The sequence below is a fragment of the Scomber japonicus genome, chromosome 7, assembly GCF_027409825.1.
Source record: "Scomber japonicus isolate fScoJap1 chromosome 7, fScoJap1.pri, whole genome shotgun sequence".
Taxonomy (NCBI): domain Eukaryota; kingdom Metazoa; phylum Chordata; class Actinopteri; order Scombriformes; family Scombridae; genus Scomber; species Scomber japonicus.
This window is the reverse complement of record NC_070584.1, coordinates 24421323-24448750: the sequence shown is the minus strand read 5'-3', so window position 1 is coordinate 24448750 and position 27428 is coordinate 24421323. Positions and strand designations below refer to the sequence as shown.

Below are 27428 nucleotides of genomic sequence, written 5' to 3'. Positions count from 1 at the left end.
TATAAATAGAAATTTCTCTCGTGACAGTTTAATAGCAACATGGGTGCAACAGCACCACAGTTAATAATTTGATTTTCATACATTGAACAATCGAGATTGGAAACAAATGAATCACGCACGCCAGTCTAATCAATTACACATCAAAGCATTTTCTTCTGATACAACGTGACCGGTACAGTGTGAGAAGGCCACAGAACACACACGTTCTACATCATATAAAGATTTACTATATAATTTATTACGGACAAAAGTCCCTGATAACGCACTGTTTTCTATCTAATTCAAACAGGACATGAGACTTTATCTGAGTAACAGCATGAGGTCATAGAATCTGAAGTCGGGGGAGTGTTTGCCGGCTCAGACGCCAACTAGATCCTCTTTTTTGCGTGTGAGAGAGTTTTCGCTTTACACGCCCAAAACTCAAAGTAACACGTGTCGATTAATCTCATGTTAAAAAGTAACAACCACTTTGATCAGGAAATGAGGCTCAAAGAGGAGACAGACCAGATTCCAGTTTAGGTTTAGTTTTTTTTTAAAGGGGGTCTCCATCACATGGATGATTTCCTGCCACAGAAGGACTCATTGAACTCGTCCTTATATCACGTGGAGGAGCGATCACGAAATTGATACTATTTTGGAGGAACGTGGGGGGAACTATTTACATTTAACCGCATCTGTGGCTACATTTTTTTTCCTTTTTTTAAAGTTTTTTATTTTTTTCTAAATACTTGCCTCATGTCATCTGAGCCGAGCGGAGCACAGCATAGAAATCTGTTGAGGTAAATTAACGAACAGCCAAGGTTAACAGTTCCCTGCCTTCCTGACTACTAAGGCCCTGACAGACATACAGAGCCGCGACTATGGCTAAGCTGGTGGAAAACAACTGAGGGAAAGGTCCTTTGGGTCAGTAGGTTGCATGTTCAATGTTTTTTTTTGTTGTTTTTTTTTTGTTTATGCTGCGATCTGCAGCGGAGGCAACAAGGAGTACACCTAATCAATGTTAAAGGTGCTTTGAATGTCTGAGGTTTGGAGACGATACATTCATACTGCGGTAGAGGCACAGCTGAGGGACAGATAGACATCTGTTGTGGTGGAATTTTTTTTTTTTTTTTTCTTTTCAAAGTTAGCGATCTAAGGCACTCAAATGACACTATGGCACAGCTAGTTAGGATTTTTTTTTGTAGTTGTTTTTTTGTTAAAGAACCACGTTAACGTCACACACCACCACTCGAGAGTTACACATCCAATAAAAAGGTACTGCACAAAGTCGTTCACAGTTGCAACAAAAACAGAAACAAAATCAGACCTGTGTTACACCCCTGTGAGTAAAAAAAAAAAAAATAGACGTCAGATTGCTTCCTGGGAGAAAGATTACCATCTTGACAAACGCTAGTGAGGGGAGGACTGACGTTGCTACTCTCTTCTTTATGTACATTGCACACATCGACTGCAGAGGGATGCAGTGTGCTCGGCCCCCGAAAGCCACATTAGGGTCATCTTTTCGGGGAGAGACACTGGCTGATGCGGTGTGCGGCGCTGTTGTGGACTGGACTCACATCTCCTGCAGAGGGTGGCTCATTTCAATCCTCTCTCTCTTAACGGCTGGTTCAGTGGGACCTCTGGAGGTGTCTGCATCGCTGCCCAAGTCACTCATCTCATCAGAGAAGGACGCGTCTGTTGACACAGGGAGGGAGGGATTGTTTAATTTAAAAGAAAAAGTTTAGTTTTAAGTAATTTGTGAGGATGAGTCAGGATGGGGCAAAAAGACAAACAGCTGGATTTAAAGCAACAACAGAAAGCTTTTCTCACAAAAAAAACAAAAACAATCAGATTATCAAAATAGTTGACAATTAATTTTCTTTGAGGATTAATCACCTAATTATTTCTGCTCTGTTCGTTCTAATAAAGAAAAGCTTTATGTCACCGAGCAACAATGTGATTGTTTTTTGGACAACGATGGCACGTCAAACTTCAGTGACATCTGCACATTTGTAAAATTCGTAAAGAACTGATTGGCGAATCAGAATCATGAGAATGAGAATGACTTCTTCTTCAACATCTGCAAACTGGAGCTGGTTAACGGTGATGTTACTGTGAGATAAACAGGCTTACCTTTTTCCATTAGTGACGGCATCATGGAGCTCAGATCACTGAACTGTAAGTCAAGAGATGAGATCTTCAGTACTTGACCGACTCAACAAAACAACAATTTTCAATCATAATGATTTACAATCAGTGTCATTAAAGTGAGCAATGATCGTGCTTCCCCTCATTAGATATCTTTTTTTTGTTTTTTACCTCTCCCATGACGGCAATAGGAGTTTCTCCGGTGGCCTGAGCCACACGGTGTTCCACCAGGTAAAACATGTACTCATCATACAGGAGTCGGATCAGGTGGAAGGAGCCAAAACTAGCTGCACTGCGTAGAGTCAGGTCTCTAATCACCATGGAGCTGCAGGACGGACACACGGAGAGGAAATAAAAACTATAAAATGCTGTTTGCTGCGTCAACACTGAACAGATTAATGAGCATTTCCTAAAACTGAGTATAAAAACTAGACTAATGCAGTGATTTTAAGGAAAGTGTGAACAGTCCACCTGGTCACACCCGTACCTGTAGAAAGACCATTTGAGCAGGAACTGGCGTGCAGCTTTGGGGAAGCTGGGGCTGCCCTGATGGGGTTTCAGGACCTGAGAGACCACGTTGTCCAGCCAGGTCGCCCACTGATCTAGAGAGCTCTGCTGCTGCAGGGTGACTTTAAAGTCCTGCTCCAGACGCTGAACCACGCTCTCGTCACACTGACACACCCACGATGCCTGCTCCTGTTAGAGAAAACAAACACACCCGACCGGTCAGCAAGAAACAGCTAGAGTCGACTCGAGTCAGTCTGCACCGAACATTTAGAATCTCAGAGAGGAGCACCTGAACGTTGGCAAAGTCGACGCGGTTCAGGTCAGAGAGCATCTGGTTTATCTGGGAGGTGTTCTGGAGAACAGCGCGGGCTGCCTGGGCCAGATGGTTCAGACTGGTGTAACGTCTCAGAGTCTGCGCAAACGCACTTACCACCGCCACCTGCAACACACACACACCAAAACAAATGTGTCAGACAATGATTTCATTTTTCCTGATATGAATTTATTTCAGAGAACACATTTCTGTTATCACTATAAAAACATTTTAATATCAGGTAATATCAATTTCAATCTTAAACAAATATTGTAGAAACACAGATGGAGAAGAGTGTTTCTCCTGTTACCTTGGTGCGAATGATTTCTTGAGGAAAGTTGGTCATGGCGTTCGTCAGCCATCCCTCCAGACTCTTGGCAAAGTTACGGATGGCCTGAGTGAGAGTGCCTGAAGGAACAAAACAGCCTTGAATTACAAACTGAATCGACCGTATCTCCCTATGACTGTAGGGCCCTATGATTTCCGTGATCAGGGGAATCGCGGAATTGGCCGATTAAAACTGAATTTATTTTTAAGGTGAGCCCATCCCACTTCAAAACAATGTAAGCATGGCAAAGTGGCTGGCCACGGCTCTGTCAGGATTCACAAAAATTAAAACGAAATTTTGGAAAAAATAAAAGGGATTTTATAGGGCCCTTTTCAAGCAGGTCTGTAATAAAATAAACATCAAAATCTCTGAATTTAATGTTGGGTGTGTGAACTATTGAGGTTTCCACAATAGAAAACTAGACCTATATAATAAGATTTTACTTTTATTCATTAAAATAAAGTGATTCAGGAGAGTGTTAGGAACACTGACAACATGTTAAAAGGATTTGGAATTTTTTAAACTTTCACTGTTTCATAGTAGCTCAAAGTCTGTACAATAACTTGTGTTTATGGATATTGAACATAAAACATATTTTAACATTAATGCATAGTTAATAGTTAAATAGTAGTAATAGAATCAGTATTTCGGGTGTAATATTTGCTGCTGTAACGCTGTAAATTTCCCCCTCATGGGACTAATAAAGGAATATCTCTTATCTTAATATGTTGCGCCCAAACTGCGTATTAAAAAAGTAAAAAAGTAAAAAAGTAACAGAGATACTGACTCGGAACGGGTCGCAGCACATCAGGGATGAGGATCTCCACCAAAGCCTGGTACAGGATGTGGTCACAGCTCCTCATCCATAGTCTGATCGGTTCGTATTTACACAGAGCGACCAGCTTCTCTCTGGGGATCACACCTTCCAGGTCATCATCACTACACACAGAAGAGAGGAAGAAAACAAAAAACAGTTAATGATGCCATTTTTGAAATAATACTCAATTATACATTTTTACATCATATTCAGTTAAAAAAAAAAAAAAACATTTAATAGAGCTCAGATGCTACTCTAAAGGTGTGTGTGGCCTGTGTGATCTGACCTGTTGGGGATGGTGGTGCTTCCGTCACTAGATGGCGGTGTTGAATACCAAAAGGTCTGCCAGAGTTTCTCAATGTAGTGGAACTGGAGGTTCATCACCACATCCAAAGTAGCCTGCAGGAGAGCAGCGAGGGAGGGAGGGAGGGAAGAGAAAAAAGAGGGGGAGGGAGGGAGGGAGGGAAGGAGGGAGGGAGGGAAGAAAGGAGGGAAAAGAGGGAGGACGGGGGACAAAAACATACAGAGTTGAACCATGGCAACCAGACACACACCAAGTTTCTACAGGCGGGCAGGCAGCCTCTCGCTCGCTCTGGGCCCTCCTGGTTAGACAATGAGCCAGCTTAAACACAGCTCCCTGCACATTAATCATCAGGAAGATCCTAAAGGCCACATTTAGCCTTTATCTGGAGTTTTATTTGAAGTTGATTCCACTCTACACTTAGTATCCTGTTCGCCTTTTAGAAAGCAGATTAGTCTCATAGATTTATGCGTGCCCGTGCATTCGTCTGCTCTTAACAATCGTTGGCGAGGCGCTGACCTGAACTAACCCATGTGACTTCCTCTTTCCTGTTCATATGTATGAGGCTCTTAGAAAGCTGGTGACGTTGCACACAGATGAATGCAAAGCAGAGGCAGGCTAGTGATCATAAATGACAGTTTTAGGGTCTCTAAAAAGCTGAAACCTGGTGTTAAAAATTAACAGATTAAACCTCAACAAAGCTGCTGTGGTTAAATACAAATACTAAAGCTGAAGGAGTTGTTGAGACTGTTCATCAAAGCAAAGGAAGAAGGGGTCGGGTTGACTCAACGCACAGCGGAGGTCAAACGTCTTTGTTTCTGGCTTGAAACTGTACCGTCTATCTCTACATTGCCCAGAGATTCTCCTCTTTCTCTATCTGGCAGGACGTGCACTTGCCGCTGGATCTTGTTACACAGCAGCGTAGGGCTTCAATCACATGATATGTTTTTGCTTCCTCTCCAGCCGTCGCCATGGCAACCTTGTTTACGGTTGCCCCCAGCAACAGGTCAAACACAGAACTCCAAAACAAAAAGGAGAATTCCCCATCCCCTCTGAACAAGAAGCGTTTTGCCTCCACCGTTTTTTGTTTTTTTTGCTGTGCAGGAAAAACAGCATGCCTTAAAAAAAAAAAAAAGAAAAGAAAAAGAAAAGGAAAAGAAAGAAAGAAAAAATGTGTGGAGGAGAAATAACACGTGTTCACATGCATGGTCACAGACAGACAGAGCAGGCCTGCGGCAGACACTCAAATCTTAACTTACATCTGTGCACACACACACACATACACACACACACACACACACACACACACACCAAACACTGTGGTTTCCCCCTGTGCTTTATTAACCATCTATTCATTTGTATTTAAATATTCATTTAATGACTGAAGCCTGAATGTTTGGCTGTTACCATGACATTGATAAATATAAGTACGACAGACAGCGGATACAAGTCTGTTTACAGCCCTGTTAAAAAAAGGAGAGAGAGACAGAGAGAGAGACTCCTTTAGTAAGTTATGTAAGAAATAAAGTATTGTTTAAATGTTTGAAGCAAACTTATTTGTGCTGCACCTTTAAACGCAGTTAATAAAAGCCTTGGCTAATGTGTTAACAGGTCACTGTTGGCTCACAAATGAGGGAGAAAAAAGTGAGATGCATAAACATTAAACACGTAGAGGCAACGAGAGCTGTGAGAGTGACAGAAATGCGCTGGCAGACAAAGACAGAAGCCCATGTGCCTGTCCACAGACAAGGCGACACAAAGGCCCAAGGGGAGGCCACCACAAAGACACCGAGATGTCCACCCAGCGCGCTGAAAGGTTAATTGGCATGTCTTGAAAGCTGCACTGAGATGAAAAGACGGCTGGAACAAAGGGAGCGTGGTGAGGCTGGACAAGGGGAGGGCAGGGATAATATGATAAAGCCAGAGCTTCACTGCTTTAATCACAGCCTCCCTCCTGCCTGTAAAGTCCCCAAATTTTAATGTTTAATGTTATTTCTCCTCTTCTCGTTCTCTGTGCATTTTTGTCCAGGGGGTGGTGAGTTGTTCTCTTGTCTTATCAGATACATTGTCTCTGAATTATGTTGTACAACCTGTGAGATACATTTTCCTGATAGACATTTTTTTTATTTCAAGTCTGTCAAAGTTGTGCTCAGCTAACCGGCCTGTTGAATGATGTCTTTTTTATATCTATTTTATTTTTTAAATGTTTTATTTTGCCTGTTTTAGGAGGTGAATCTGTGCTTAAAATACTGCAAGCAATCTGCCAGCAGGTCAGCACCTCAATATGTGATAATTAAGTTTTGATCTAATAGCAGAATACATCTAAGTGCCAATACAATTTACAGTGCCATAAATGGCATTGTGAGGTTTTTACTGTTTGTGTCCTTCTTTCCACTTTGTTTAGGATTAATAGTAATCCACAGAGAGCTGTAGAAAGCTGTTCCAGTCATTAATCACATGTCAGTGTAGCCTCGTTCTCTCTGAGGATAGAGGCTGTCTTATGCTGTGCAGATTGTAAAGCCCTTTGAGGCAAATGTGTGATTTTCGGTGATATAAATAATAATTTCATGGTGTCAAACTGTAACGGTGAGAGGCTTGCTGAAGACGACCCGCAGTCAGGAAGTAGACAGCAGTGTGTGTGCGTGTAACCAGGGATGAGCTGTGCTGCATGTCTGAATGTGACAAAAACCAAGGGGAGCGAGCCACAGGTCAAAATGTAAATATTTGCTCCAAAGTCTCAAAGGTGGTGGAAGATGTAATAAAAATGAGCTCTGCTGTGATGTGGCCTACCTCACAGTGGTCTCTGTAGAGCGTCTGCAGCTTCTTGATGTCATTCATGTTGATGCGCTCGGGCAAAGGTTGGGTGCCCAAGTCAGGAGTGGGAAACGGAGGTAAGGTGTGGGACGTATCTGCATGAAGGAAAAAAGATAAGACAAGTGTCATTTATCTCTCTCACACACACATACCAGGGAGTATGGGGGCAGGAAACATATGGAAACTGTACAGGTAGACGTAAAGAATATTATAATATAAGTTTACAGGAGGTCAACATAGACTTATGACCTATTTTTACCCCCTCTCACACATTCACTGCACCCCTGAGGTTATCCAGACATAACCTGGAGGACTTTACTCTGCCAGCTCCCTCATACAAAGTCCATGTAATGTCCGATTGAGCCAATGTATGAATACTGAGGGTAATTTTCCGGATAATTCACAGTGAGGAAAGTCAAAGTCAGCATGTTGATGACGTTTCTATCTTCATTCTGACTGAGCTTGAGCACTCTGCTGTGAAGCTAATGCTAATGGGAGAGATGACTTCCTGCAAATTTCTGGGTTAAAGCTTAAAAACATCAAATTACAGGCAAACTTTTTATCCTGCCTTCTGCACACTCTACCCAGGCGCCACCCCCCCCTCTTACCCAAATAGAGTATCTCCAGTAGGTGAGAACGTGTCCAACACAGACAGTCTCCTGCTGTGTGCTACATGTGTGGCAGGGTAGCTCGGACATGATTCTCTGAACATTGTCCAGATATAATATGAGAAAATGTATTGTCTCAATAAGCAAGATGCCTGCCATTAAATGTTATGAAGTCTGACATTTATCATGTGTGTTTCTCTATCTCACCCGGTAATTATGTTAAGGAAAAAATATACCATAATTTAAAACAGGTGTCTATTCCCCGGAATCACAAAATCACACGGTCGTGGTGGCCGCCAATCAGCTCGTATATTTACCTATGTACTGCTGGTGATGTTGGCTCTGAGCAGCCACCGACTGCTCTGGAGTGTTGTTACAGTGTTGAGAGCTTCCACACAAGCTGTCGGACATACCGTCCACCTTCTGTAGAGGTTTGAACCTACACACACACACACAGGAGAGGAGATGGCAGGACATTTGTGTTAGCAAAGTCTGGGAGCACTACAGGCAGGAAAAAAAAGACAGGATGTGCCATAAAAGGAAGGCAGTATGCAGGCTTTAATGCCAATGAAAACCCACACAAGATAACTCCTGGGTAAGCACACCTTCAACCAGAGGGAGGACTAATTAATGAAATCACCAGAAGTGTGTTTAAAAGGAAAACATTCCTAAAACTTTACAACATTTTACTGCTTTAACTGATGTTTTTTTCCCCATTTGTGAAAAATGTTTTGCCTTACTTCAGTTTAATGAAGCATCACAGAGGAAACTCAATGGAGCAGTTACTTGTATACATTCTAGTCCTAAAAACTGTCAGTAGAATGCATTTTACACAATTAAACAAACATGCAAGCCTTCACTATGAATGTTTTATGAGAATTAATCACAGAAGTACATACAAATCTGCCCTGACACATTGCAACAGGGTATTAAATGCACCACTGCTTCCATAAAAAAAAAACCGTGAGCACATTGTGGCAGCACTGAACGCAGCCGCACTGCATGTTTGGTTAAATGTCTTACGTTAGAAGAGCAACCATAAAAGAAAATGAAAAGGGCGAGGGCAAGAGTTTAAAGAAGGAAACAGGAGGGACAAAGCTGAGGAGAAAACACAGCGAGCAACAGAGGATCGGTGATGACAGTGAGGCGGCTGTTAGGGGATAAATGTTGTCAATATTAAAATTAGATTTATACACAATCTTTAAACTTAAATGAAGCAAACACTCAAAGACAACACAGAATAAAAGGAGGATTTCTGAAGTGTAAGAGAGGAAGACAGGGAAATGTTAAGTGATTTTAAGGAGAGGGCTGACCTCTGTTTCTGATGGACAGGCTGCTGCCTCATGGCCATGTACTGGGTGTCTTCCTGCAGCCGGTTAAGCGGAGAGTCTGGCTTCACCCGGATGCCATAGTAATGATACTTAGAGTTGCCTCTGGTGGATTCAATGAGAGAAAAGCCAGAAACCAGTGAGGAGGAGAAGACTTGCCATCAGTGTAATCACTATCATTATCCTCTTCCATCAGCAAGTCTCCAATGCCTATAAGCATCATCATACTTGTCACATCTCTAATGGTTACATGATTACTGTTATCAGCATCTTCAAGTCCGCAACATCATCTTCCTGTTTGTACCTGGTGCCGAGGCGGCGGGTCCTGAGGCCCATGAAGACTGAGCGGATGAGCTTGCCGAAGGAAGCCGCGTTGACCGGATCCAGTTTCTGTTCCTGACAGTGGCGCAGGTAATGGTTGTACAGGGAGCACCGAGGCAGGCTCACTCCCTCCGCAGTCTCATAGTTGTCCAGCAGCCACTGCAGCTAAAAAACATACAGAAGAAGACATGGTCTCACAATCGGTGAGTCCAAATGGACCCATGCATCGGCTCTGTGATATTCACCAGGTCAGCAACAAGAGAGGAGCAGTGGATCTTATTATCACATCAAAAGACAAGATAAGGCACACACACACACACACACACACACACACACACCACACACACACATCACATAATCTATTTTAATACCACAGAGACCATTGCACTCCCATTGCCCGTACATTTATATTCTTGAGTGAAGCAGTGAGTGACTACAGCAGGAGGAATGGCTGATTGAGTGAACACTCAAACATCTGAAGAGCTATTTAACTATTCTGTAAAAATCTCCAAGATGAGTCAATTTTAAAGGGAACACAGTCATGGCCTTGACCGTTATTATATAAAATTTGTACGAAAAATACGACGGCCAATTAACAAAGCAGATTTAAAGCTGATACTTCAACAGCTCATACAAATAATGTGGAGATTGTTAAGTGGCAGCTGAGGTTAAGAGCTGGAACATAAAAATAACAACTAAACTCCATATTTTCCCATTTAGGATGGAGACACAAATGTGTTTTACATGAATGTAGGGCTGGGCAATAAATCAATATTATATTGATATGGTGATATTCTATAGAGATCGTCTCTTGAATATTGTAATATTGTGATATGGAATAAGTACTGTCTTTTCATGCTTTTAAAGGCTGCATTACAGTGAAATTATAATTTTCTGAGCTAAAAAGACTGTTCTATTATCTGCCTTTATCCACATAGACATTATATCCACATTACTGATGATTATTTATTAAAAATCTCATTGTGTGAATATTTTGTGAAAGCACCAATAGTCATTCCAATGATTCTGCCCATATAGTCCAGCCCTATATGACAGTGTCATAAATGCCATTTAAATTTCATTATAAGTGAGTGACATCATCCCCACAAGAGGAGATTATAGTTATACTGCAATAAAAGTGCATGTCTTGATATATTCAGGAGTATAAAATAACAGAAATCTTGAAAAATCAATCAGCATTAAATCCATGCAGAGTATTAAGACACATACACGAGATACATATTTAAGCAAAGAGTGACAGCAAATGCAAGATCAGATCGAGGATGAAAACTAATCGGGACAAATTAATGCGTGTCAGTGGGACAGTGCAGAGTAAAAGTAAAGCTAGCAGTAGGTGGTGTGTGTTCAACTTTAGCACAACACAAGTAGAAACACACTGCCAACAGGTTCAGCCACAGCTTTCTTTCTTTTTATTTTGTCATTTTCTCTCATGTCCTTTTTTTTTTTTTCCTTTTTTTTTTTTAAAGAAAGTTCCTGATGGACTTACATGGCTGTTGAGCAGGCTGCTTTTGTGACTTGCAATTCCTTCAGACTTTTGGAGGTTTTCAATCGCCATTTCAAGCTAAAGAAAGAAGAAGCATGCAAAAAAAAAGGAAAAAAAAGATTGGACACAGAAGGGGGAGGAGGCAAGAGAGTGAGAGAGATTTTTAAAAAATGAGACAGAAATAAGCAGACGTATATATATATATATATATATAAAAAACAAATAAATAAATAAAGACACAAAACAGATAAAGGAAATGAGACTGTTAGCGAGCAGCCAGATCTCTGCATTTCCATTCAATTCAGTCAGTGTTCCAGCCAAAACCATTATTGGCTAACAAAAGCATGCAAATCAAGGGACTCATAGGGTTAAGCTGCTCAGTGAAGGCTTGCGGTCAGACACTCTAATGTATGCAAATAGGAACCACAAACAGGGGGCACAGGTCACGTCAGGCTCGGAGACAATAGGTCAACAATCCCCTCCACCTACCCCCACCCCACCATATCAACTTATAAAAGAATATTCTTTAAAAAAAATCAGATGGAGTAAGTTGTAACTACAACACAAGCAAGAGTGTCACGGTTTAAAACACATTGACGTATAATTCTTTCTTTGGACAACAAAAAGTAAGGGAGTCCAACTGGCTGGTAAAGTGAATCACAAAACCAGGGACGTTCTGTTGAGCTGTGGAAGAAAATCAAGTCAAAAAAAAAAGAAAAGAAAAGATGTGTATTGCAGCCAAACTGGAGACACAGAAGAAAAGGGAAAAAAGAAACAGGCAGTGTTCCAAGCCTTAAGAAGACTCCCGAGGGCTCTTGGCCAAATGGTAATGAGCCCCAAGGGTTGCTTTGTTTCGCAGGGCGCTCAAGTGCCTGTGAAAAACCTCTGAAACAAGGCAGCGCTGAATTATTTAAGCCAGTGTCCCGATTCTACAGGCTCTCTCAGCCCTGCTCCACTCTGCATGTTACTGCTGAGCCAGGAGGCCCCAACTCAGGTTGCTGTGAAGCCCCTGAGTGTCTATCCCTGCCTGACAGGCTTGTCCCGGGAGGCTGGGCGGTCAGGACTCAGGCTCACATAGCAGTGATGACAGTTACCTCTAGTGAGCATCACATAACCCCCCATATGGAAATGGGGATGTCTGCCAGGTACGCTATATTGTACAAAACTCTTATTCATGTCTTTTAGAGAAGAAAAATCTACAATTCAGACTCAGAGAAGTTGAGAAAACAATCTTCCCAGTGTATTCAGTGCTGTTCAATGACTTGAGTGTCACAGCCATTCAGTCTTTGGAGGGTGTAAACCTCTGATTTACAACTTTTTTTTTTTTTGCTTACTCATTAACTCCTCTGTAATGGAAAACGTGCAGCAGATTCCCTAAAACAACAGTTGGGAGGTGGGTGTTGCTCACCATGGCTGAGGAGGAGCGAGAGGAATGTGATATGTGGTTGCGGCTTCCCTCCATGCTTCCTCCGTGGATTAGGTAGGTGCTGCCGCTGGAGATGATGTGGCTGCTGCCCACATCCATGGCGATGCCCACCATGCCATGAGGGGGCACCCCACCGCTGGCAGAGGAGACCACCGTGGTGACATGGGCTCCGCCGGCCTGCGAGTCAAAGTAAGCACCGCCGCTGCTCTGCCCGTACAACTGAGCCTCGGGGTTGTAGGAGTAGGCCGCTCGACTGCGGGCAGATCATTGTAATTAGCATGCAGTAAACTTCATGACCACGGATGAATTTTAGAACATCTCACACAGTAGAGCCATTTAAGACCAGGCTCTGTTTAAAAGATTATAACAATATAATTAATGCCATCAAAATATTTAGTTATACTGGAATCATATCAGACATCAAACTGTGGGAGAAAAACTTCACTTTGGCTTCAATTAGCTTTAATGACGTTTTGATTAGAGCCACTTTAAAAGCAGTTGGATGTGCCACAGTTAAAATGATGAGAAAAGCAGTCTGTAAAGTCATTTTTGTTATTAAGCCCCTCATCCAGCACTTCTTCATACATAATTCAAGATGACTGAAGCTGGAGTGGAGCCAAATATTATTCACATTGTTGTGTCTGCACAATTTTAAAAGCTGAAGTGTTTTATTAAACTTAAGTGTCTTAAAGTCACTCCTTTAAACTAGGAGAGTATAAAAAACTATATGCACACACAAGCACATAAATGTTAAAAAATGACTTCCTTCTATATAGGTATTATTATTTTTTCCCCAACACAAACAACTATTGAGGATTCCTAACAGACATGTTGTAAGTCATTTAAAAACACTGCTTGAAATAATCACTGGTTGTGCATATTGGACCATGACTGGCTTCCACAAAACCTTGTTCATATGTCTGTGTATTAAACTGAGACTTAAAGTGAGGACAGAGAAATTTCTCCCCTTGAATTTTTTTGTCCACTGCTGCACATCTGTCATTCTGCTCAGTGCAGCTCAAACATGCACATGAAATAACAATAGGCACAATACATTTTTGAGTGGGGTGAGACTTTTAAGTTATGCTTTTACCCACGGTCTAGTAGAACTACACAATAAAAACATGCGTCATATTATTTTGCTATGAACACTTCTTACATTGTTCCATTGGTGTAAACAGCCTCTCCACTCTCTCCGACATACTGGACCTGCGATGGATAAACATGCTGCACCTGTTGAACCTGCAGAGAAATTAAAGTAGAAATATACTCACTGACTTGAGATTTCACAGGATGTCACTTAGATTATAATTTACCTTTCCTTAAATTGATTGATATAACTGCATGTGCACACGTGGATGTGTGCATATACTCAGTGCAGTGAAAAGGTCTGTCCACCCCTTTTTGTTATTGTACAATTATTTGTCAGATTTCAATATTTAAAAGCTTAACTGGCTGTTTGCAGGTTTTTGTGTATATGTTCTGTAATATTTAAGGTGTCAAATAAGTATAATAAGTAAACAGCAGTAACACTGTAAAGGAATTAGGAGTAAAAGTGTTTGTTTCAATGGAAACACCATCACTAAATCATAAAAGAGTGGATTAAATTAATAAATTGACTTGTAAATTTAGCATGTAAGTTAATAATAATGTAACAAAATCATAACTGAATTTATTTGTATTGATAAATTGATCTGACAAACATCACAACTGATAATGAATAACATACTGAAGGAAAAACATGGTGAAAAACAGGTAGTTAACTGTCCACCTGCTGTTAGCTGGTTTAATGGTTGGTGTGACATCACCTGACACCAAAGAGCAGCTAACAGCAGACAGTCAGGTCTGTTCCTGCTATTCAACATTAAACGTTAAGACATCACACAGATTCGGTGTTGGGATTTGGTTCAAGCCCCCAGGAACATGACTGGGCTGTGCAGTGGCCAAGCTGCATTAAACTGCATGTCTCATTATAACCTGACACCTAGAGAAGACGTTTACACATCATCACAGAAAAGACAGCTGTATGGCTAAGAAAACGAGTCTACAGCCATGCTAGCAGCTCAGTGGTGCTTTGAACTAAACGCTAAGGTTGATGACGATGCTAACATGCTGACGCTAAACAGATATAATGTTTATCATTTAGAACATGTTCATTTAGCTTGCTAATATTTACTAAATAGCACTTAACACAGTGTACAGCTGAGGCTGATGGGTTTGGTCTCACATCGTCTGGGGATCATGAATGTCTGTACAAAATGTCACAGTATCCATCCAATAGTTGTTGAAATATTTCAGTCAGGACTGAGTGGTGACCATCAGACATTACCATCCATAAAGACATGCTGCTAGCAAGGCTCCTCATCATCACACATTTAAAAATAACTTTTTGATTAACAACCATTAGGGCTAATACTTCATCAAAACAAGCTAAGAGTTGTATAAAGAAATTATTTGTATGTCATTTATGTAGGCGGGCAGTGGGGCAGGCTCAGCCAGAGAAAGACACTTACGCGCACCCATGACAGGCACAGGGAGGAAGCAGGACAAACGTTTCAGCTCTGCATGAGCAGCTTTCAGTGGAATGAATGGGCTGCAAAGTTTGGGATCTTCACCCAGTGGTGTGGTGACTGTTTATCTTGTTTATTATCCAAACAGTCTACTATCTAACTCTTCCAGTGTGACTGTTGTTATCTAACCTGAATGTAAATTCTGACTCCAATGAGACATGAATAGTTAAAATATTTGTCAGTGACACAAATAAGACCTCAGAAGCAGACTACATTACTTATCTTGCTCATCCTGGGCTCCATTTATTTGAACTGATAGAAATAATATAGTTTTCTTATCTTACTGTAAAAGATAACAATGCATGGGTCTAAGGCTCAGTCACAAGTTAAAATAATTCAATAATTTGTTAAAAAACTGAACAAAAAGAGTCAAGGGGTGTACAAATATTTTCACAGCACTGTATATGTATGTACAGCACTGTGTACCTGCTGAGGAACCTGTTGAACCCTGGGTACTGAAAGCTGCTGTACTTGTCCTCCCTTCTGAGCTGAGCCTGTGGCTTGAACCAGCACCCTCTGTGTAGATACAAGACATAACTCAATTACATAGGTATGCACGCACACTCACAATCACACACACACGCGCACACACACACACACAAACATCATTGTTAACATATGACTGTCAACAAATGCCTTCCTTAAGCCCGCTTTAAGCAAGGTTTTATGCTCCTTACAAGAGAAAAAGAATAAAAGATAAATGAAAGCCCACATTTCTCTGATTAACTGATTACAAGCAATGGACAACAGAAATTTTGGCTTTCTATAGGTATAGGTTATGGCTAAATGGATGTAACAGTTGAATAACTCAAGGAGAGGTAAAAGCTAGTTTGTTAAATGGATACAAGAAGCATCTGTTGGCAGAGTGGAGGGGTGGCGGTTTCAGTTGTTGATAAGTTACGATTTGGAAACACAATATTTACTATATTATTTATTTAAGGTGTGGCATAAAGGAGAGACCTGTTGTCCAGATAATTGGTTTGGTTTCTAATATAATTTCTTCTTTCTTACTGCAAATACTTGTGACAGAGTTTTCCCCATTTCTCCTGTAATTATGGTAGCAGTGAGCGCGGCAGAGGTGTCACCCTACCTGCTGAGAGGCTGGGACAGGCTGTACCACAGGAGCCTGGGCTGATGATGACGTCCGCAGCGTTGCCACGCTGGTCGTTGTGTCTGACCCTCCTTCGGAGCTCTGCATGCTGGTGAAGAAAGCGAAGAAAGAGAAGAGAAAAGACGTGAGCGGAGGGGGGGTTAAATTTCATACAGGATTGAAGAAATACTTCTACAGGTAGTAGTGAAGCGTGAAAGAAAAGGATAAGAGCTTTTCAAGTCATACATATGGTCAGCCATACTAAATAAATGCTTTTCCACCCCACCCCCATCTTTCTTGGAGCCACCGGGGCATTCATTGTGCCCCAGGGGGTTTCTGGCTTTGCCAAGTCAAGCTGAGCCAGTGAAGCCTTCAGAGCTCCAGAGGCAGCCCACCTTCGGCCTTAATCAATGGTAAAATACGCAGCCCAACAGTATTACACAGACACTTCTTGTCCCGCTGACAGGACGGACCCAGGTGGGAAAGTTACAGTACAGGAGTTCAAGTTACCGAAAGGACTGAACTGCTTCCTGAGGACCAAACCCATTGCTGCCACTCGGCTTTCCACTGGGTGACAATGTGTGTAGCATAGCAAAGGGGAGCTAAAAATGGAGTGACACAAAGGCTCTCTTTTCAAAAAAAAGGACAGAGAGGGAAAGAGCGGGAGCAAGGGAGGGATAAGAGAAGAATGGAGCTGCAAGGGGGAGTAAGCAGATAAAAAAACAACTTCCCCACTCTCTCCAAAAAAGAAAAAAAAAAAAAACGAAGGAGGGGGAAAAAAGATGAAAATGGCAGTGGGGCTCCAGCCCCTGCCAGGGTCCTGATGATATCCAGCGTTTGTTTCGAACGAGAGCTGTTCTCTGAGGGCTCCAATAATCCAGCTGATATGAGGAAATTCCTCAATGCTTTGTAAACGTTTGTCGGTTGCTATGGTGAGGGTTCCATGACGACCACCCCCAACTCTCACAACCCCTGCCGCCTCCTCCTCACTGTTTCACTCTATTTCCCCCCTCTTTATAAAGCGCACTCTCTCTCTCTCTCTCTCGCAGGAACTTTTGGAGTGCGGCTGCAAGGAGACGAGAGAGGGGGAGAAGGAGGATTTTAGAAAGAGGGAGAGATACGGCACTCTGAGGGGTTGAATTGATGAGCCATTCTATGGGTTTTAGGGGCAGAAATCCAGGATCCGGGAGCAGCAGGAAAAAGTCTGTAGGTAGACGGGAGTTGCGATCTCAACCAAGGAGGCATTACAGTTCAGATCCACAAGACCCAACCTGCTCAAGACACCCTGTGATTAGTCATAATTCTGGACACGCTCTACAAATGTTATTTTAATTCACAGGAAGGAGACTTTACTCAGTAATCTGCACGGCTGGGCTGTTAGAAAAACGCAACAGGTGCACGCAGGCTGGCAGGCTCCTCTCTCGGTTTGCTCAAGACTTAAAACCGAACTTTTCTGACTCACGATTCAAGCTCTTAAAACAATTAAAACAAGCCTCTGTCTCGTTCAGCCGTTGCATCAAACCACCAATACATGACACAACTCAGCCTAATCTAATGTGAGACCTACTGAGGAGTTAAAGGTAAAGCTTTTGAGGTACAGTAAAAACAAAAACAAATGAAAAGGCACCACTGTGATGAGTCAGAATTATAAAGGAAACCTCAACGGTGACGCAGAGGAAGAGGAAATTAATCTGACTAACAAACAAAACAGAAGTCACATCCTTTTTTGTGGCAGGTTTGCATAGTTTTGGAGACCATGATGACATAGGCTAACATTGCTAATGTGACAGAATGTCTAAAACTTTGCCGCTAAGTACAACATCATGAAGTCATCATGGAAACCACCGAAAAAACACCCCACCACATGATCAATGCAAGCAAATGTTTCACAAACTGTTATCTCGACTCAAAGAAACCCGATGATGATCATTTTGACTTTTTTTTTCTTCCCTTGCATCAAAATAACATGTTGACTCACAGGAAGGGCGAGTCTATCACTTTCAGTTTTTATAGTTATATTTATATTTATATTTATATATATATATAAAATGTACCTAATTCACAGATTTTAAAGTGAAAACAGGGGGATAAATGGGGGTCTGAAGAGAGAATAGGGGGGGGGGGGGGGGTATAGCAAAATCAGAGAGCGTGTACCTTTAAGACAGAAAAACAACTGATTTTTTGGGCGTGCCACCACTGACATTTTCCATGTGTGTGTGTGGAGAGATTTTGCCAAAGGCGAAGACGCTGCTTCTGCTTAAATGACTAATAGACCGGAGTTGGAGGAGGCCAATGTCGAAATCTCTGATGTGTGTCAATCTTTTTAATCACACACACAGTCCTCTGAAAACACAGCACCGTGTGTCAGGGTCTGAGCTCAGACCTCTGAGTCAATTAGCACTCGTATGTAAAAGCCTCTCATAGTCTATTACGATTTTTACTTTGCACCTCTTTATTGCACGTCGTTAAAATACCCCAAAAAAACTATTATTAGAATGATGCTAACAAGGAGCGAACACTATAAAAAAAAGAGAGGAATTTGTCTACAGAGTGTCAGCTGAGTTATAAATACACTTGTAGATTTGTAGACTAGTCGTTTTTGTGTGCCTTGTACACTGATTTTAAGTGTTTTTATATCTTTTTAGATATTTTAAGATACTGCAGGGCACTTTTTCTGCCACTGACATTTTATTATTATTTATTTATTACCTGTGGATAGTTAAAGATGTGTTTTATGTTATATGTGGCTGTCTTGACTGTGGATCCATCTATCTATGTATCTATATATAACAGAGGAAGTGACACACGCTTGAGGTCTTCTTTATTAAGAAGAGGGCGGCACAGCAAGAGGGTGATGGTGGTGGTGGTGGGGGGGATCAGGAAACAGACCACTGACCTGCACATTTTCATTCATTAAAGCTCAATTACAGCGGCGGGTTTAAATCGGTATAATGAAGTGTGCCAAATCACTGGGTTTGAGAGGAGGAGCGCTTAGCTTAGCGTTCAGAGAAGGTTAAAAGTCACACAAATTCCCCACCGGCAGCTCTGAAATGCACAAAGGTAGCTCACAGCAGGGGGGGTGGACCGAACCGTTCTGCTTCCTAACCTAAAGACAACTTCACAGGCACACACACACACACAAACTCAAAAAATGCACACAGACGTCTGCGAGCCTGGTTTCATTCAGGCAAATCCCCCAATGAGCACATAACTACAACCACAGTCCCTCCTTATAAAGATTTACCTGAGTTTTAAAAGATTTACAGAGACAAGACAGGAATATTTAAGGACTGCAAAGCCTTTACAAACTCCCACTAACCCTAAAGTCTGTAACGGACAGGACGAGATTTTTAAACATCTGTCACTGACAAATCTAACTTACACCGGGCTCAATCAGAGAAAAACACATACAGATGTTCAATTAAAAAGCAGGAGCCCGCAGTCTTGGCTCATGTTTGCACTGGCCCACATTGTTTGCAGAGCAACAACGGTTGCTAGTGGCAACACTGTCCACTCCCGTTTCCAGGAGCCTGTTGCTATGCGACCAACAGAATACTTCCCAAACCAAACAATGCCACCCCCCACCTCCCCACCCCCTCCTCCTCCACCTGATCCCTCTATCTCACGCTAAGTAGAAACTTACAACAATAAATACTATGTAAGCTATTAATTTCAGACACCAGGGGACAGACAGAGAGAGGGTTGAGTTATTCCCGGGTTGTAGTTATAGAAAAATGTACAGACTTTGTACCGGTTTGGACTTGATTGAAGAGGACAGGATGACTTGATTGAAGAGGACAGGATGAAGTGCTCTGTTTTTGTAACTACTCGGAGGTCAGAAAGAAAAAGAAAAAAAAGAAGAAGAAAAAAAAAGGAGGAGGAATGTTTAAGTCATCAGGGATACAACAGTCTATTCTTCGAGGTTTGCTTTTACACTCATGCCACCCAAAAACAACACTCCCAAAAAAAGAAGAAAAAAAAAAACAAGTCTTTCCAAAAGTTCCTTTATAGGAGTAGATAGTAAAAAAAGCTCTTTAGTCTAAACTGTGATAGGGGAAAGTGAAGCAAAGGCAGAGGCTGACACTTGTTGCTTTTGAAGGGGGACATGTATTTATTATTTAGCACTCTGCCATACCTTTAACATTTATACCACAGTAAAAATCAACAGGCTTCTTTAATTTAACACAAGCTCCTTAATTTGAGAATTCATGTAGTCTATTATTTCTATCGTCATTTTGGGGTTTAAAAAGAAAAGACAAGAAAAAGAAGAAAACCTCCAGTCTGACTTGCTTTTCTTTGATTTCATTAAAAGACCCTATAAAGATCAGTCGGGCACACGCGCTCACACAAAGAGCGAATTAAGATATGATAAGAGATTTCCACAACAGAGGCTGTTCTTCAAGCCTGTCTCATTAATTCACGGCTAATCCAATCAAAGCGGCTCTCGGGGTCTGCTGATGGCAGAGTTTGAGGGGGAGAGAGAGAGAGGAAAAGAGAGAGAGAGAGAAAGAGAGAGCAGAAGTAAGAGGTAGTGACCGACCACAGTGTCTGATCTAAGCGCCCCCCCCCCCTCCGCCCCTCACCTCCCCACCTCTGGTCATCAGCACAACCTGTCCACTCTGTCACCATGTGTGCTGCAGGCCTGACAGACACGGAGAGCAAGATCAAACCGTTGCCATGGAGATTGTGTGTTCGCCCATGCTCTCTCCACACTAGCAACTTCCTCCCCCCACCCCTCAACGCCCCACCTCTTCTAACCCTTTCCAGATTTCCACAACCCCTCCTCCAACCTCATCGCTGTAACATCTCGAGATGAAGAAAATGTGCACGTTTTGAGAAGTTAAAAACTGGAAAACACAAGGAGGAAGGAAGAAGGGAGGGAAGGAAGGGGGTGGTGGTTACAACTGGGAAGGTAATCAGAATATCCTCGTACACATGTGGGCGTCTCTGTCCTTCCACGAGTATTTATCTGATGTGTTTCAAGGCTGCCATACTCATGACACGAAATGAAGCGACTTCCCTCGGCTCACCTGACTGTGGCGACGACGGAGAAGAGGAAATGTCAACAGTTATATTACATAATATCTGTTTTATTGATTTGTTACACCTGCCAAGGTTTCACAATCCTCAAAATGAGTGATTTATAATAAAATATTTTTAAAAAGACACTTGAGCTTGTTACAATTAAATATATATATTTTCTTAATTTTCTACCCTCTCTACCTTCCTGACTAACCCGACTGTCTCGTCGTGCGTTTCCTGCTAATTTCGTTGAAATCTTTTAACAAGTTTTACGAGACATATCCCGCTAATTGTCAGACACACACAATGAAGAACCGACTTGCCTCGAGGTAACGTCACTGTTTCTTCTCAAAGTGACATAGTTAAATCAAAACTAATCATCAAGACTGTCAACTTTTGGAGTGATTAAGTATCCGAACACTTGAGCCTCGCCCAGACTTGCAATCGTCTCCTTGTGGAAGTAAAACAACACTCGAGAACGTAGAGAGAGAGACGTTCGCTTGCTCTCTTTAAAACAGGTGTGTTTCCGACCTGTGAGACCTGGGAGTTTTATTTCCCAGGAGAGAGAGATCCACATTCTCCACAGATGACCTCAGATACTGGCGGTGATGGTGCGCTGCGTCTATCTTGACCTATGAATCTCAGATAAGGGTTACGTTGCACTGTGGAGGAGTCGTCTTCCTTCTTGGCGAGCGTTGCCTACCACAGATACGAGGATCATTTTCCTGTATGTACAGTACAGCTTTTTACGAGGCGCTGCTTCACACAAACAATGACTCACCAGTTAATACTTTAAAATCGGGGACAGATCCAAGAGTCTGTTGTTGGTGCTGTAAATAGGTGCCACGCTAGTCCTAACAATCAACCTGAGAATTAAAGTGTTTAATACCTGTTTCACACACAAACTTAATGCAGGACACTTGATATTAAAACACATTTAACAGTTTATAGCTGAATATTGCACAAAAATACTAGACTAATGCCAATTAATTTAAATACATTTTACTTTATGCTCTCTGAAAGCTTCTTTAAAGGATTCATCTCACATTTATCTGTGACTGACGAGGTATTTATGAATGATATGTGGTTCAGAAGTTTGTTATTGAGACTAATTGTGAGAATATGAACAGTATGTGAGGGTTATTGTGTTTACCTCAATGTGTTTAAGCATATTTTTAGTCATACAAGCATTAAATTCACCCTTTCACATTAAAACTAAAGTGGTGTTACTTAGAGCCCAACTCCGTCTTAGCAGCTGTTACACCCGGCCACAAATGAAGTGGACTTAATTACATTGAGAGTCCACAAATTTGCTACTGAACTAATGATTTCTGCACAAAACATTTGCCGAAACGACGTCTGGAGGGTTTCTGAATCATCATCATCATCATCATCTCCTCTGCGGTCGAAAGGAGCCAGATTCAGGGCACGATATGCTTCTAAAACTAAAAAAATTATGTATTGCATAATCCGAGCAGCATTCATATGCTCATTCACCAATTGCTCAGTGTTGTTTGCAGAGGATTTAACATAAAACTGTTTCCTGCATGGAAGTTCACATTAAGACAGGCATTTTAAATTTTGTTTCCAGTTTGTTTTAATGTCTACTACTTTCTTTCCAGATCTGCTACTTGCACTATTCAATGCTTACACACGAAAAATAAGAATAAGCATACCACCGCTGCTTTTATAAACCCTCCTCAGTATTGAACACTGCAACATTAACATTTGCTCTCTTTTGAAGCTTAAAGAGTGGGAGGAATGAGATCTGAGGGCTGCACTGTATAAAAAAAGAAAAAGAAACCTCCACTTTTCTTTTTTTTATTTGAAACTGTGCGACAACGACGACGTCTTCTCCTATTGTTCCCGACCAAATCTCCTCATTAAAAAAGAGAGAGACCCCAACACCCTAAAAATACTTGTCTGGGTCTGACCTCTTTAGCAAAATGTGTCAAAATCTAACCCGTCTGAAGGCTGGTGGTTACTGAGTAGCTGCTTTTATACTTTTACACTTACATAACCCCCTTTTTTGTTTTTTATTTAAACGTCTCTTAACAAACTAGCTTAAAACTCTACAAAAAGAAAGGAAAAGTGAGAAGAGGATGAAGAGGCGGAGTAGGGCTTCTATATACTAGTGCCTGAAAGAAGAGAGAGAGAGAAAGAGAGAGAGTGAGAGAGGAGAAGGGAGGGGAGGGGTGGTCTGTCATTGTAATGCAAATGTCAGTGCCTTGTCTGTCTGTTTGTGGCAGGAAATTTAATTAGCGGTCGTGTAGCTACGATACAAACAGGTGGAATGTGAAGAATGCTCCTGACGACACTACGCAGAAAACCAAAAAAAAAAAACACAACATTTCATCTCTCGACTGGTTTCGACTTGTTGCCGCTGCTGCACGAGAGCCAATCAGCAGTAGTGTGTTTTATTTTGGAGGAGGAGGATGGTGGGGGTGTATATGGATAGATGACAAGGTGTATTTCTTTGTATCCTAGCAGCGTAAGCCGACTTGATGTGACAGACGTGGAGGAGGAGGAGGAACTCTTACTAATTAAAACTATTTTCCTTTCAACAGATTCTTATAAATAATTAAAAGCAGCAGATTATGAAGACGGAGACGTTGTTCATGTGTACAAATGACACTATTAATTTCCACTTTACAAGCCCCACAAGGCATTCTTCTTCTATTTTCTTCCTCCTCCTCTCAATTCTTCTTCTTCTACTCCTCTCTGCTCTGTGATTTCCTGACATGCCTTTTTGACTGCAGCTATGTGATAAAAAACTATTAAAACTATGTTAATGTTAATGTTAATATCAGGGGCAACAACAAAACATGTGCACACAGCAGGGGGTAAATGAAGCTCTATATGTGAACAACTGATGGTAGTGACTCGTGTCCGTGTCTATATCTGTAGCTGGCGATTGGATTGGGAACTTCTCCCCGAGGGCAGCAGTGGGCCTCATCAAGATAAGCTAAATACAGCACGAGCAAACACACACACACATATATATATACACACACACACAGAGACACAAGCACACTCATGTATGCACACACACACACAAAACATGTGACCAAAAGCTGTGTCAGGTCACCCCGCTGCCCAAGAGACCGCTGCAGCTGTCCTATTGATAGCTAAACTGTACTACACACACACACACACACACACACACACACACACACACACACACACACACACACACACACACACACACACACACACACACACACAGGTCCATTAAACACTCAAAATGGCACAAGGTAATGGTGAACACTGCTACACACAATCATACCAGCAGCAACTCTAGAGATGCTTTAAAAAGAAAAAGAGGAGAGAAGATAGAGGGATTATTAAGCCTTAAAAACACAAGTAAATAAATAAAATAAAATAAAATAAAGGTGTATAATTGTCTGCGACAGTGGCACTCATCCCTGAAATGGATCAAAGCATGACCACAATCAGAGAGATGCAGGCTGTGCCAATACAGGCGGGTCACAGTTTGGTCACTGCTGCACTTTACAACACGTTCATTTAGTGTTTAGTGTTGTAGATTAAAGTGATTAAATGTCATATAACCTACAACAACGCTGCTTGAAATACTAAAATATATTCCCTTTAACCCCTTTTTTCTAACTTTATGAGCCAAATTGAGAGATTTCTTACATAACAGTGCGATGAAATACGTTAACCTCACCACCGACTGACCACCAGCTGCTCTCCACTTTGTTTAATTTCTTCTTTATAAAAACACCTTTTTCTCTTTCTGGCCTGCCTCTGCAAGCCAGAGCTATGCAGCACTTTTTTTTAACCACAAAGAGAGAGGAGAGAGTGAGTGAGAGAGAGAGAGAGAGAGAGAGAGAGAGAGAGAGAGAGAGAGAGAGAGAGAGAGAGAGAGAGAGAGAGAGAGAGAGAGAGAGAGAGAGAGAGAGACAGAGAGACAGAGACAGAGAGACAGAGAGACAGAGTGAGATGAAAATAACCTGATTAAAAACACTGACTTTTTAAAAGAATAACATTTCACCTCTCCTCCTCCACCACCCACCCCCACTGGCCCACTCCATCCCCCCTTTTTTTTCTTTCCATGACTTTGGGTGTATTTGTGTATCAAGTTGCCATGTAAACATAACATTGTCACGCTCAAATTGGGGGGTGGGGTTGGTTGGTGGTGGAGGGGGGTTACACAGAGTTTTTCAAGCGCATTTTTATTTCTTTATTTTTCTTTGTAGCTGAAGAGGGCTCATCCGACCAATCAAAAGTTATGTGTTTTTTTTTTCTCCTTCTCTTTGACACCTACTTCAAAAGTCGTCTGCTGATGTGCATTCAATTCATCCTCCATGCACACCCCAGCCAAAAAAAGTGAGGGAGTAAAAACAGCAGGAGAGGAAAAGTCTCACATTTTAATATATTGTGCAGATTATGATTAATATAAGCATGCTCAGACCTGCTTTGTAACACCTTTTAATCTAAAAGAAAGTACATATTAGACCGCATTAATAATCTTTCCTCCTTTAGAAGATGAATACTTTAGGGAAATAACGCACATTTGAAAGTTTAAACCCAATTTGTTTTAAAAAAACAGGCAGAGAGGGCATTAATTAGACGCATTTTTCATGCTGCAAAGATTCCTCCTGATGCTTCGATAGCAAACAACATCACAAATGACCGAGCACCTGACAGCTGTCTCTGAGAAGATAGTTCATTAGAAATTAATCTATCTCAAGAGACGAAAACACACCAAAAAATCCCAAAAGGAGATTAAAAGGTATGCAAAAAGGGGGAGGGTGGAAAGCAGCCACAAACCACACTGTAAAACTAATGAAAGAGGGGGGGATTTAAACTCATGGGGGGTATAGTTTTCCTGGGTTTCTCATTATTGCTATATGGCTCAGATTGAGATGAGCCTTTGACTCTGCAGAGAGGTCAAGAGCGACCCAAAATGAGACCTGCCAGATGAACAATTGAAGCAGTAAGACTGTGAACAACATGGCTATTAGGAAACAAATTGATAACAGCTCTGTTAAAAGGCATCAGATATAGCATCAGTATAAAATTAAGACAGTTTAGCACCAAAACTAAACAGAAAAATAAACTTCTTGTGATGAAATTAGTTACAAAACAGACTACTAAGTGTATAAGTCTACTATTATTGCTGCCTACTTCTTGAAGCACATAGCCTCTTTAACTTTTACACAATGAATCTCTTTTCCAAGACTGTAAAAACAAAACCGAGTACTATGAAGAGGCACTATCATGGCACCACCTAGCTGTATAACATTCCCAGATATTCAAAGCCAAAAACTTTACGAAAGCAACGAACTATGCTACGGTTTTAGATCATAGCAAATATAATACAGTAAGTGATTTAAGGAGTGATTTAAGTCCACTGTGCTCCTGATGTGAATACCACGGGGAGGCTAGGTGGAAACGAGTGAGTGTCTACGTTCATAAAACCGTGCTTCGACTATTCTTAAAGCTTACTTTAAGGCTCAATTTGTGAGGTGTAAAAAAAATGAAAGTTATCCTCTTCTCCTGTTGAGTTTCTATACTCTCAATCCTAACCCAAGTGAGTTTCAGTCCTGAGCCTCCAGCAACTAGTTGCTAACGTTAGCTTGCTACACTAAACGCTGCCACCTGCTTTTTAAACAAAAAACGCGATACAAAATAAATAAATAAACACACCACGAAGCTGAAAAGTTAGTCCATATCGTGACAAACAAGACAGAGCAGCCGTGAACAACATGACAAACTCACAGCTGGACTTGCACTCATCGCTGTTGCTGTCTGAATTAGCATTAGCCGGAGCTTTGAGCGAAGCTTGACGGCTAGCCTCAGCCCCGCAGCAGCACATCCATCCAGGCTGGGATCGAGCTTTAAAAAGCGCGTCCACACATCTCCACGGAGAGAGCATAGCAACAAGTGTACAGTGATGGTGAATCATATTTAAGAGTAGGATTAACATGAACACTATCGTACAACAAAGTGTAGCAAAAATAAATAAAGATTTTTTTTCTCCCCCTGAACTGACAGCGGGGTTGTACAAAGCTACTACTATTATTATTAACAGCAGTTTAAATGAAAAGTGGAAAGCCGTTTCTCTCAACTTTAGGGGCGGATGCCACAAAAAAGAAGGGAAACTTATGTTGTGGAAAATAACCAAGACTGCCTAAGTAGCAAGGCTCCCAGAGTACTCTCCTCTCCACGTTTAGATTAATTCATTTTTTAAAATACTATAAGGATATAGTCACCTTTGCCTTGAGAAAAGTTGTGCCCTGGCTCTGCTCTCTTTTCCCCCACTCTCCCACGGTGACCTCCAGATGCTGCTGCTGCTGTTGCTGTGAGTGTTGCGCCCGTTGGTAAG

At 41.6% G+C, this 27428-nt stretch overlaps 1 protein-coding gene across 5 annotated transcripts; it reads right to left on the bottom strand.

Annotated features, from left to right (window-relative positions):
• Positions 1 to 1336: 1336 nt before the first annotated feature.
• rfx2 (regulatory factor X, 2 (influences HLA class II expression)) lies at positions 1337 to 27428 on the bottom strand. 5 transcript variants are annotated; one of them, XM_053322614.1, is made up of 18 exons: positions 27316 to 27428; positions 16055 to 16163; positions 15391 to 15480; positions 13554 to 13636; positions 12377 to 12647; positions 10972 to 11046; positions 9448 to 9629; positions 9129 to 9248; positions 8133 to 8254; positions 7184 to 7302; positions 4379 to 4491; positions 4063 to 4214; positions 3258 to 3355; positions 2924 to 3073; positions 2615 to 2823; positions 2299 to 2452; positions 2113 to 2155; positions 1337 to 1674 (listed from the first exon to the last, which is right to left on the bottom strand). In XM_053322614.1, exons 2-18 carry the CDS (start codon positions 16160 to 16162, stop codon positions 1553 to 1555), a joined length of 2211 nt encoding a protein of 736 aa, XP_053178589.1. In that variant the 5' UTR covers position 16163; positions 27316 to 27428; the 3' UTR covers positions 1337 to 1552. The 5 variants fall into 5 exon arrangements, with proteins under 5 accessions (XP_053178589.1, XP_053178590.1, XP_053178591.1 ...); XM_053322615.1 differs by lacking the exon at positions 27316 to 27428 and adding an exon at positions 26822 to 26902; XM_053322616.1 differs by lacking the exon at positions 10972 to 11046.

Coding starts and splice junctions, on each gene's coding strand:
- rfx2 (XM_053322614.1), bottom strand. CDS start 16,162: ATGCAGAGCTCCGAAGGAGGGTCAGACACAACGACCAGCGTGGCAACG. Junction 8,255..9,128: donor CCTGTCCATCAGAAACAGAG/GTCAGCCCTCTC, acceptor GTGTGTGTGTAG/GTTCAAACCTCTACAGAAGG. Junction 2,453..2,614: donor CTCAAATGGTCTTTCTACAG/GTACGGGTGTGA, acceptor TCCGTCCTGCAG/CTCCATGGTGATTAGAGACC.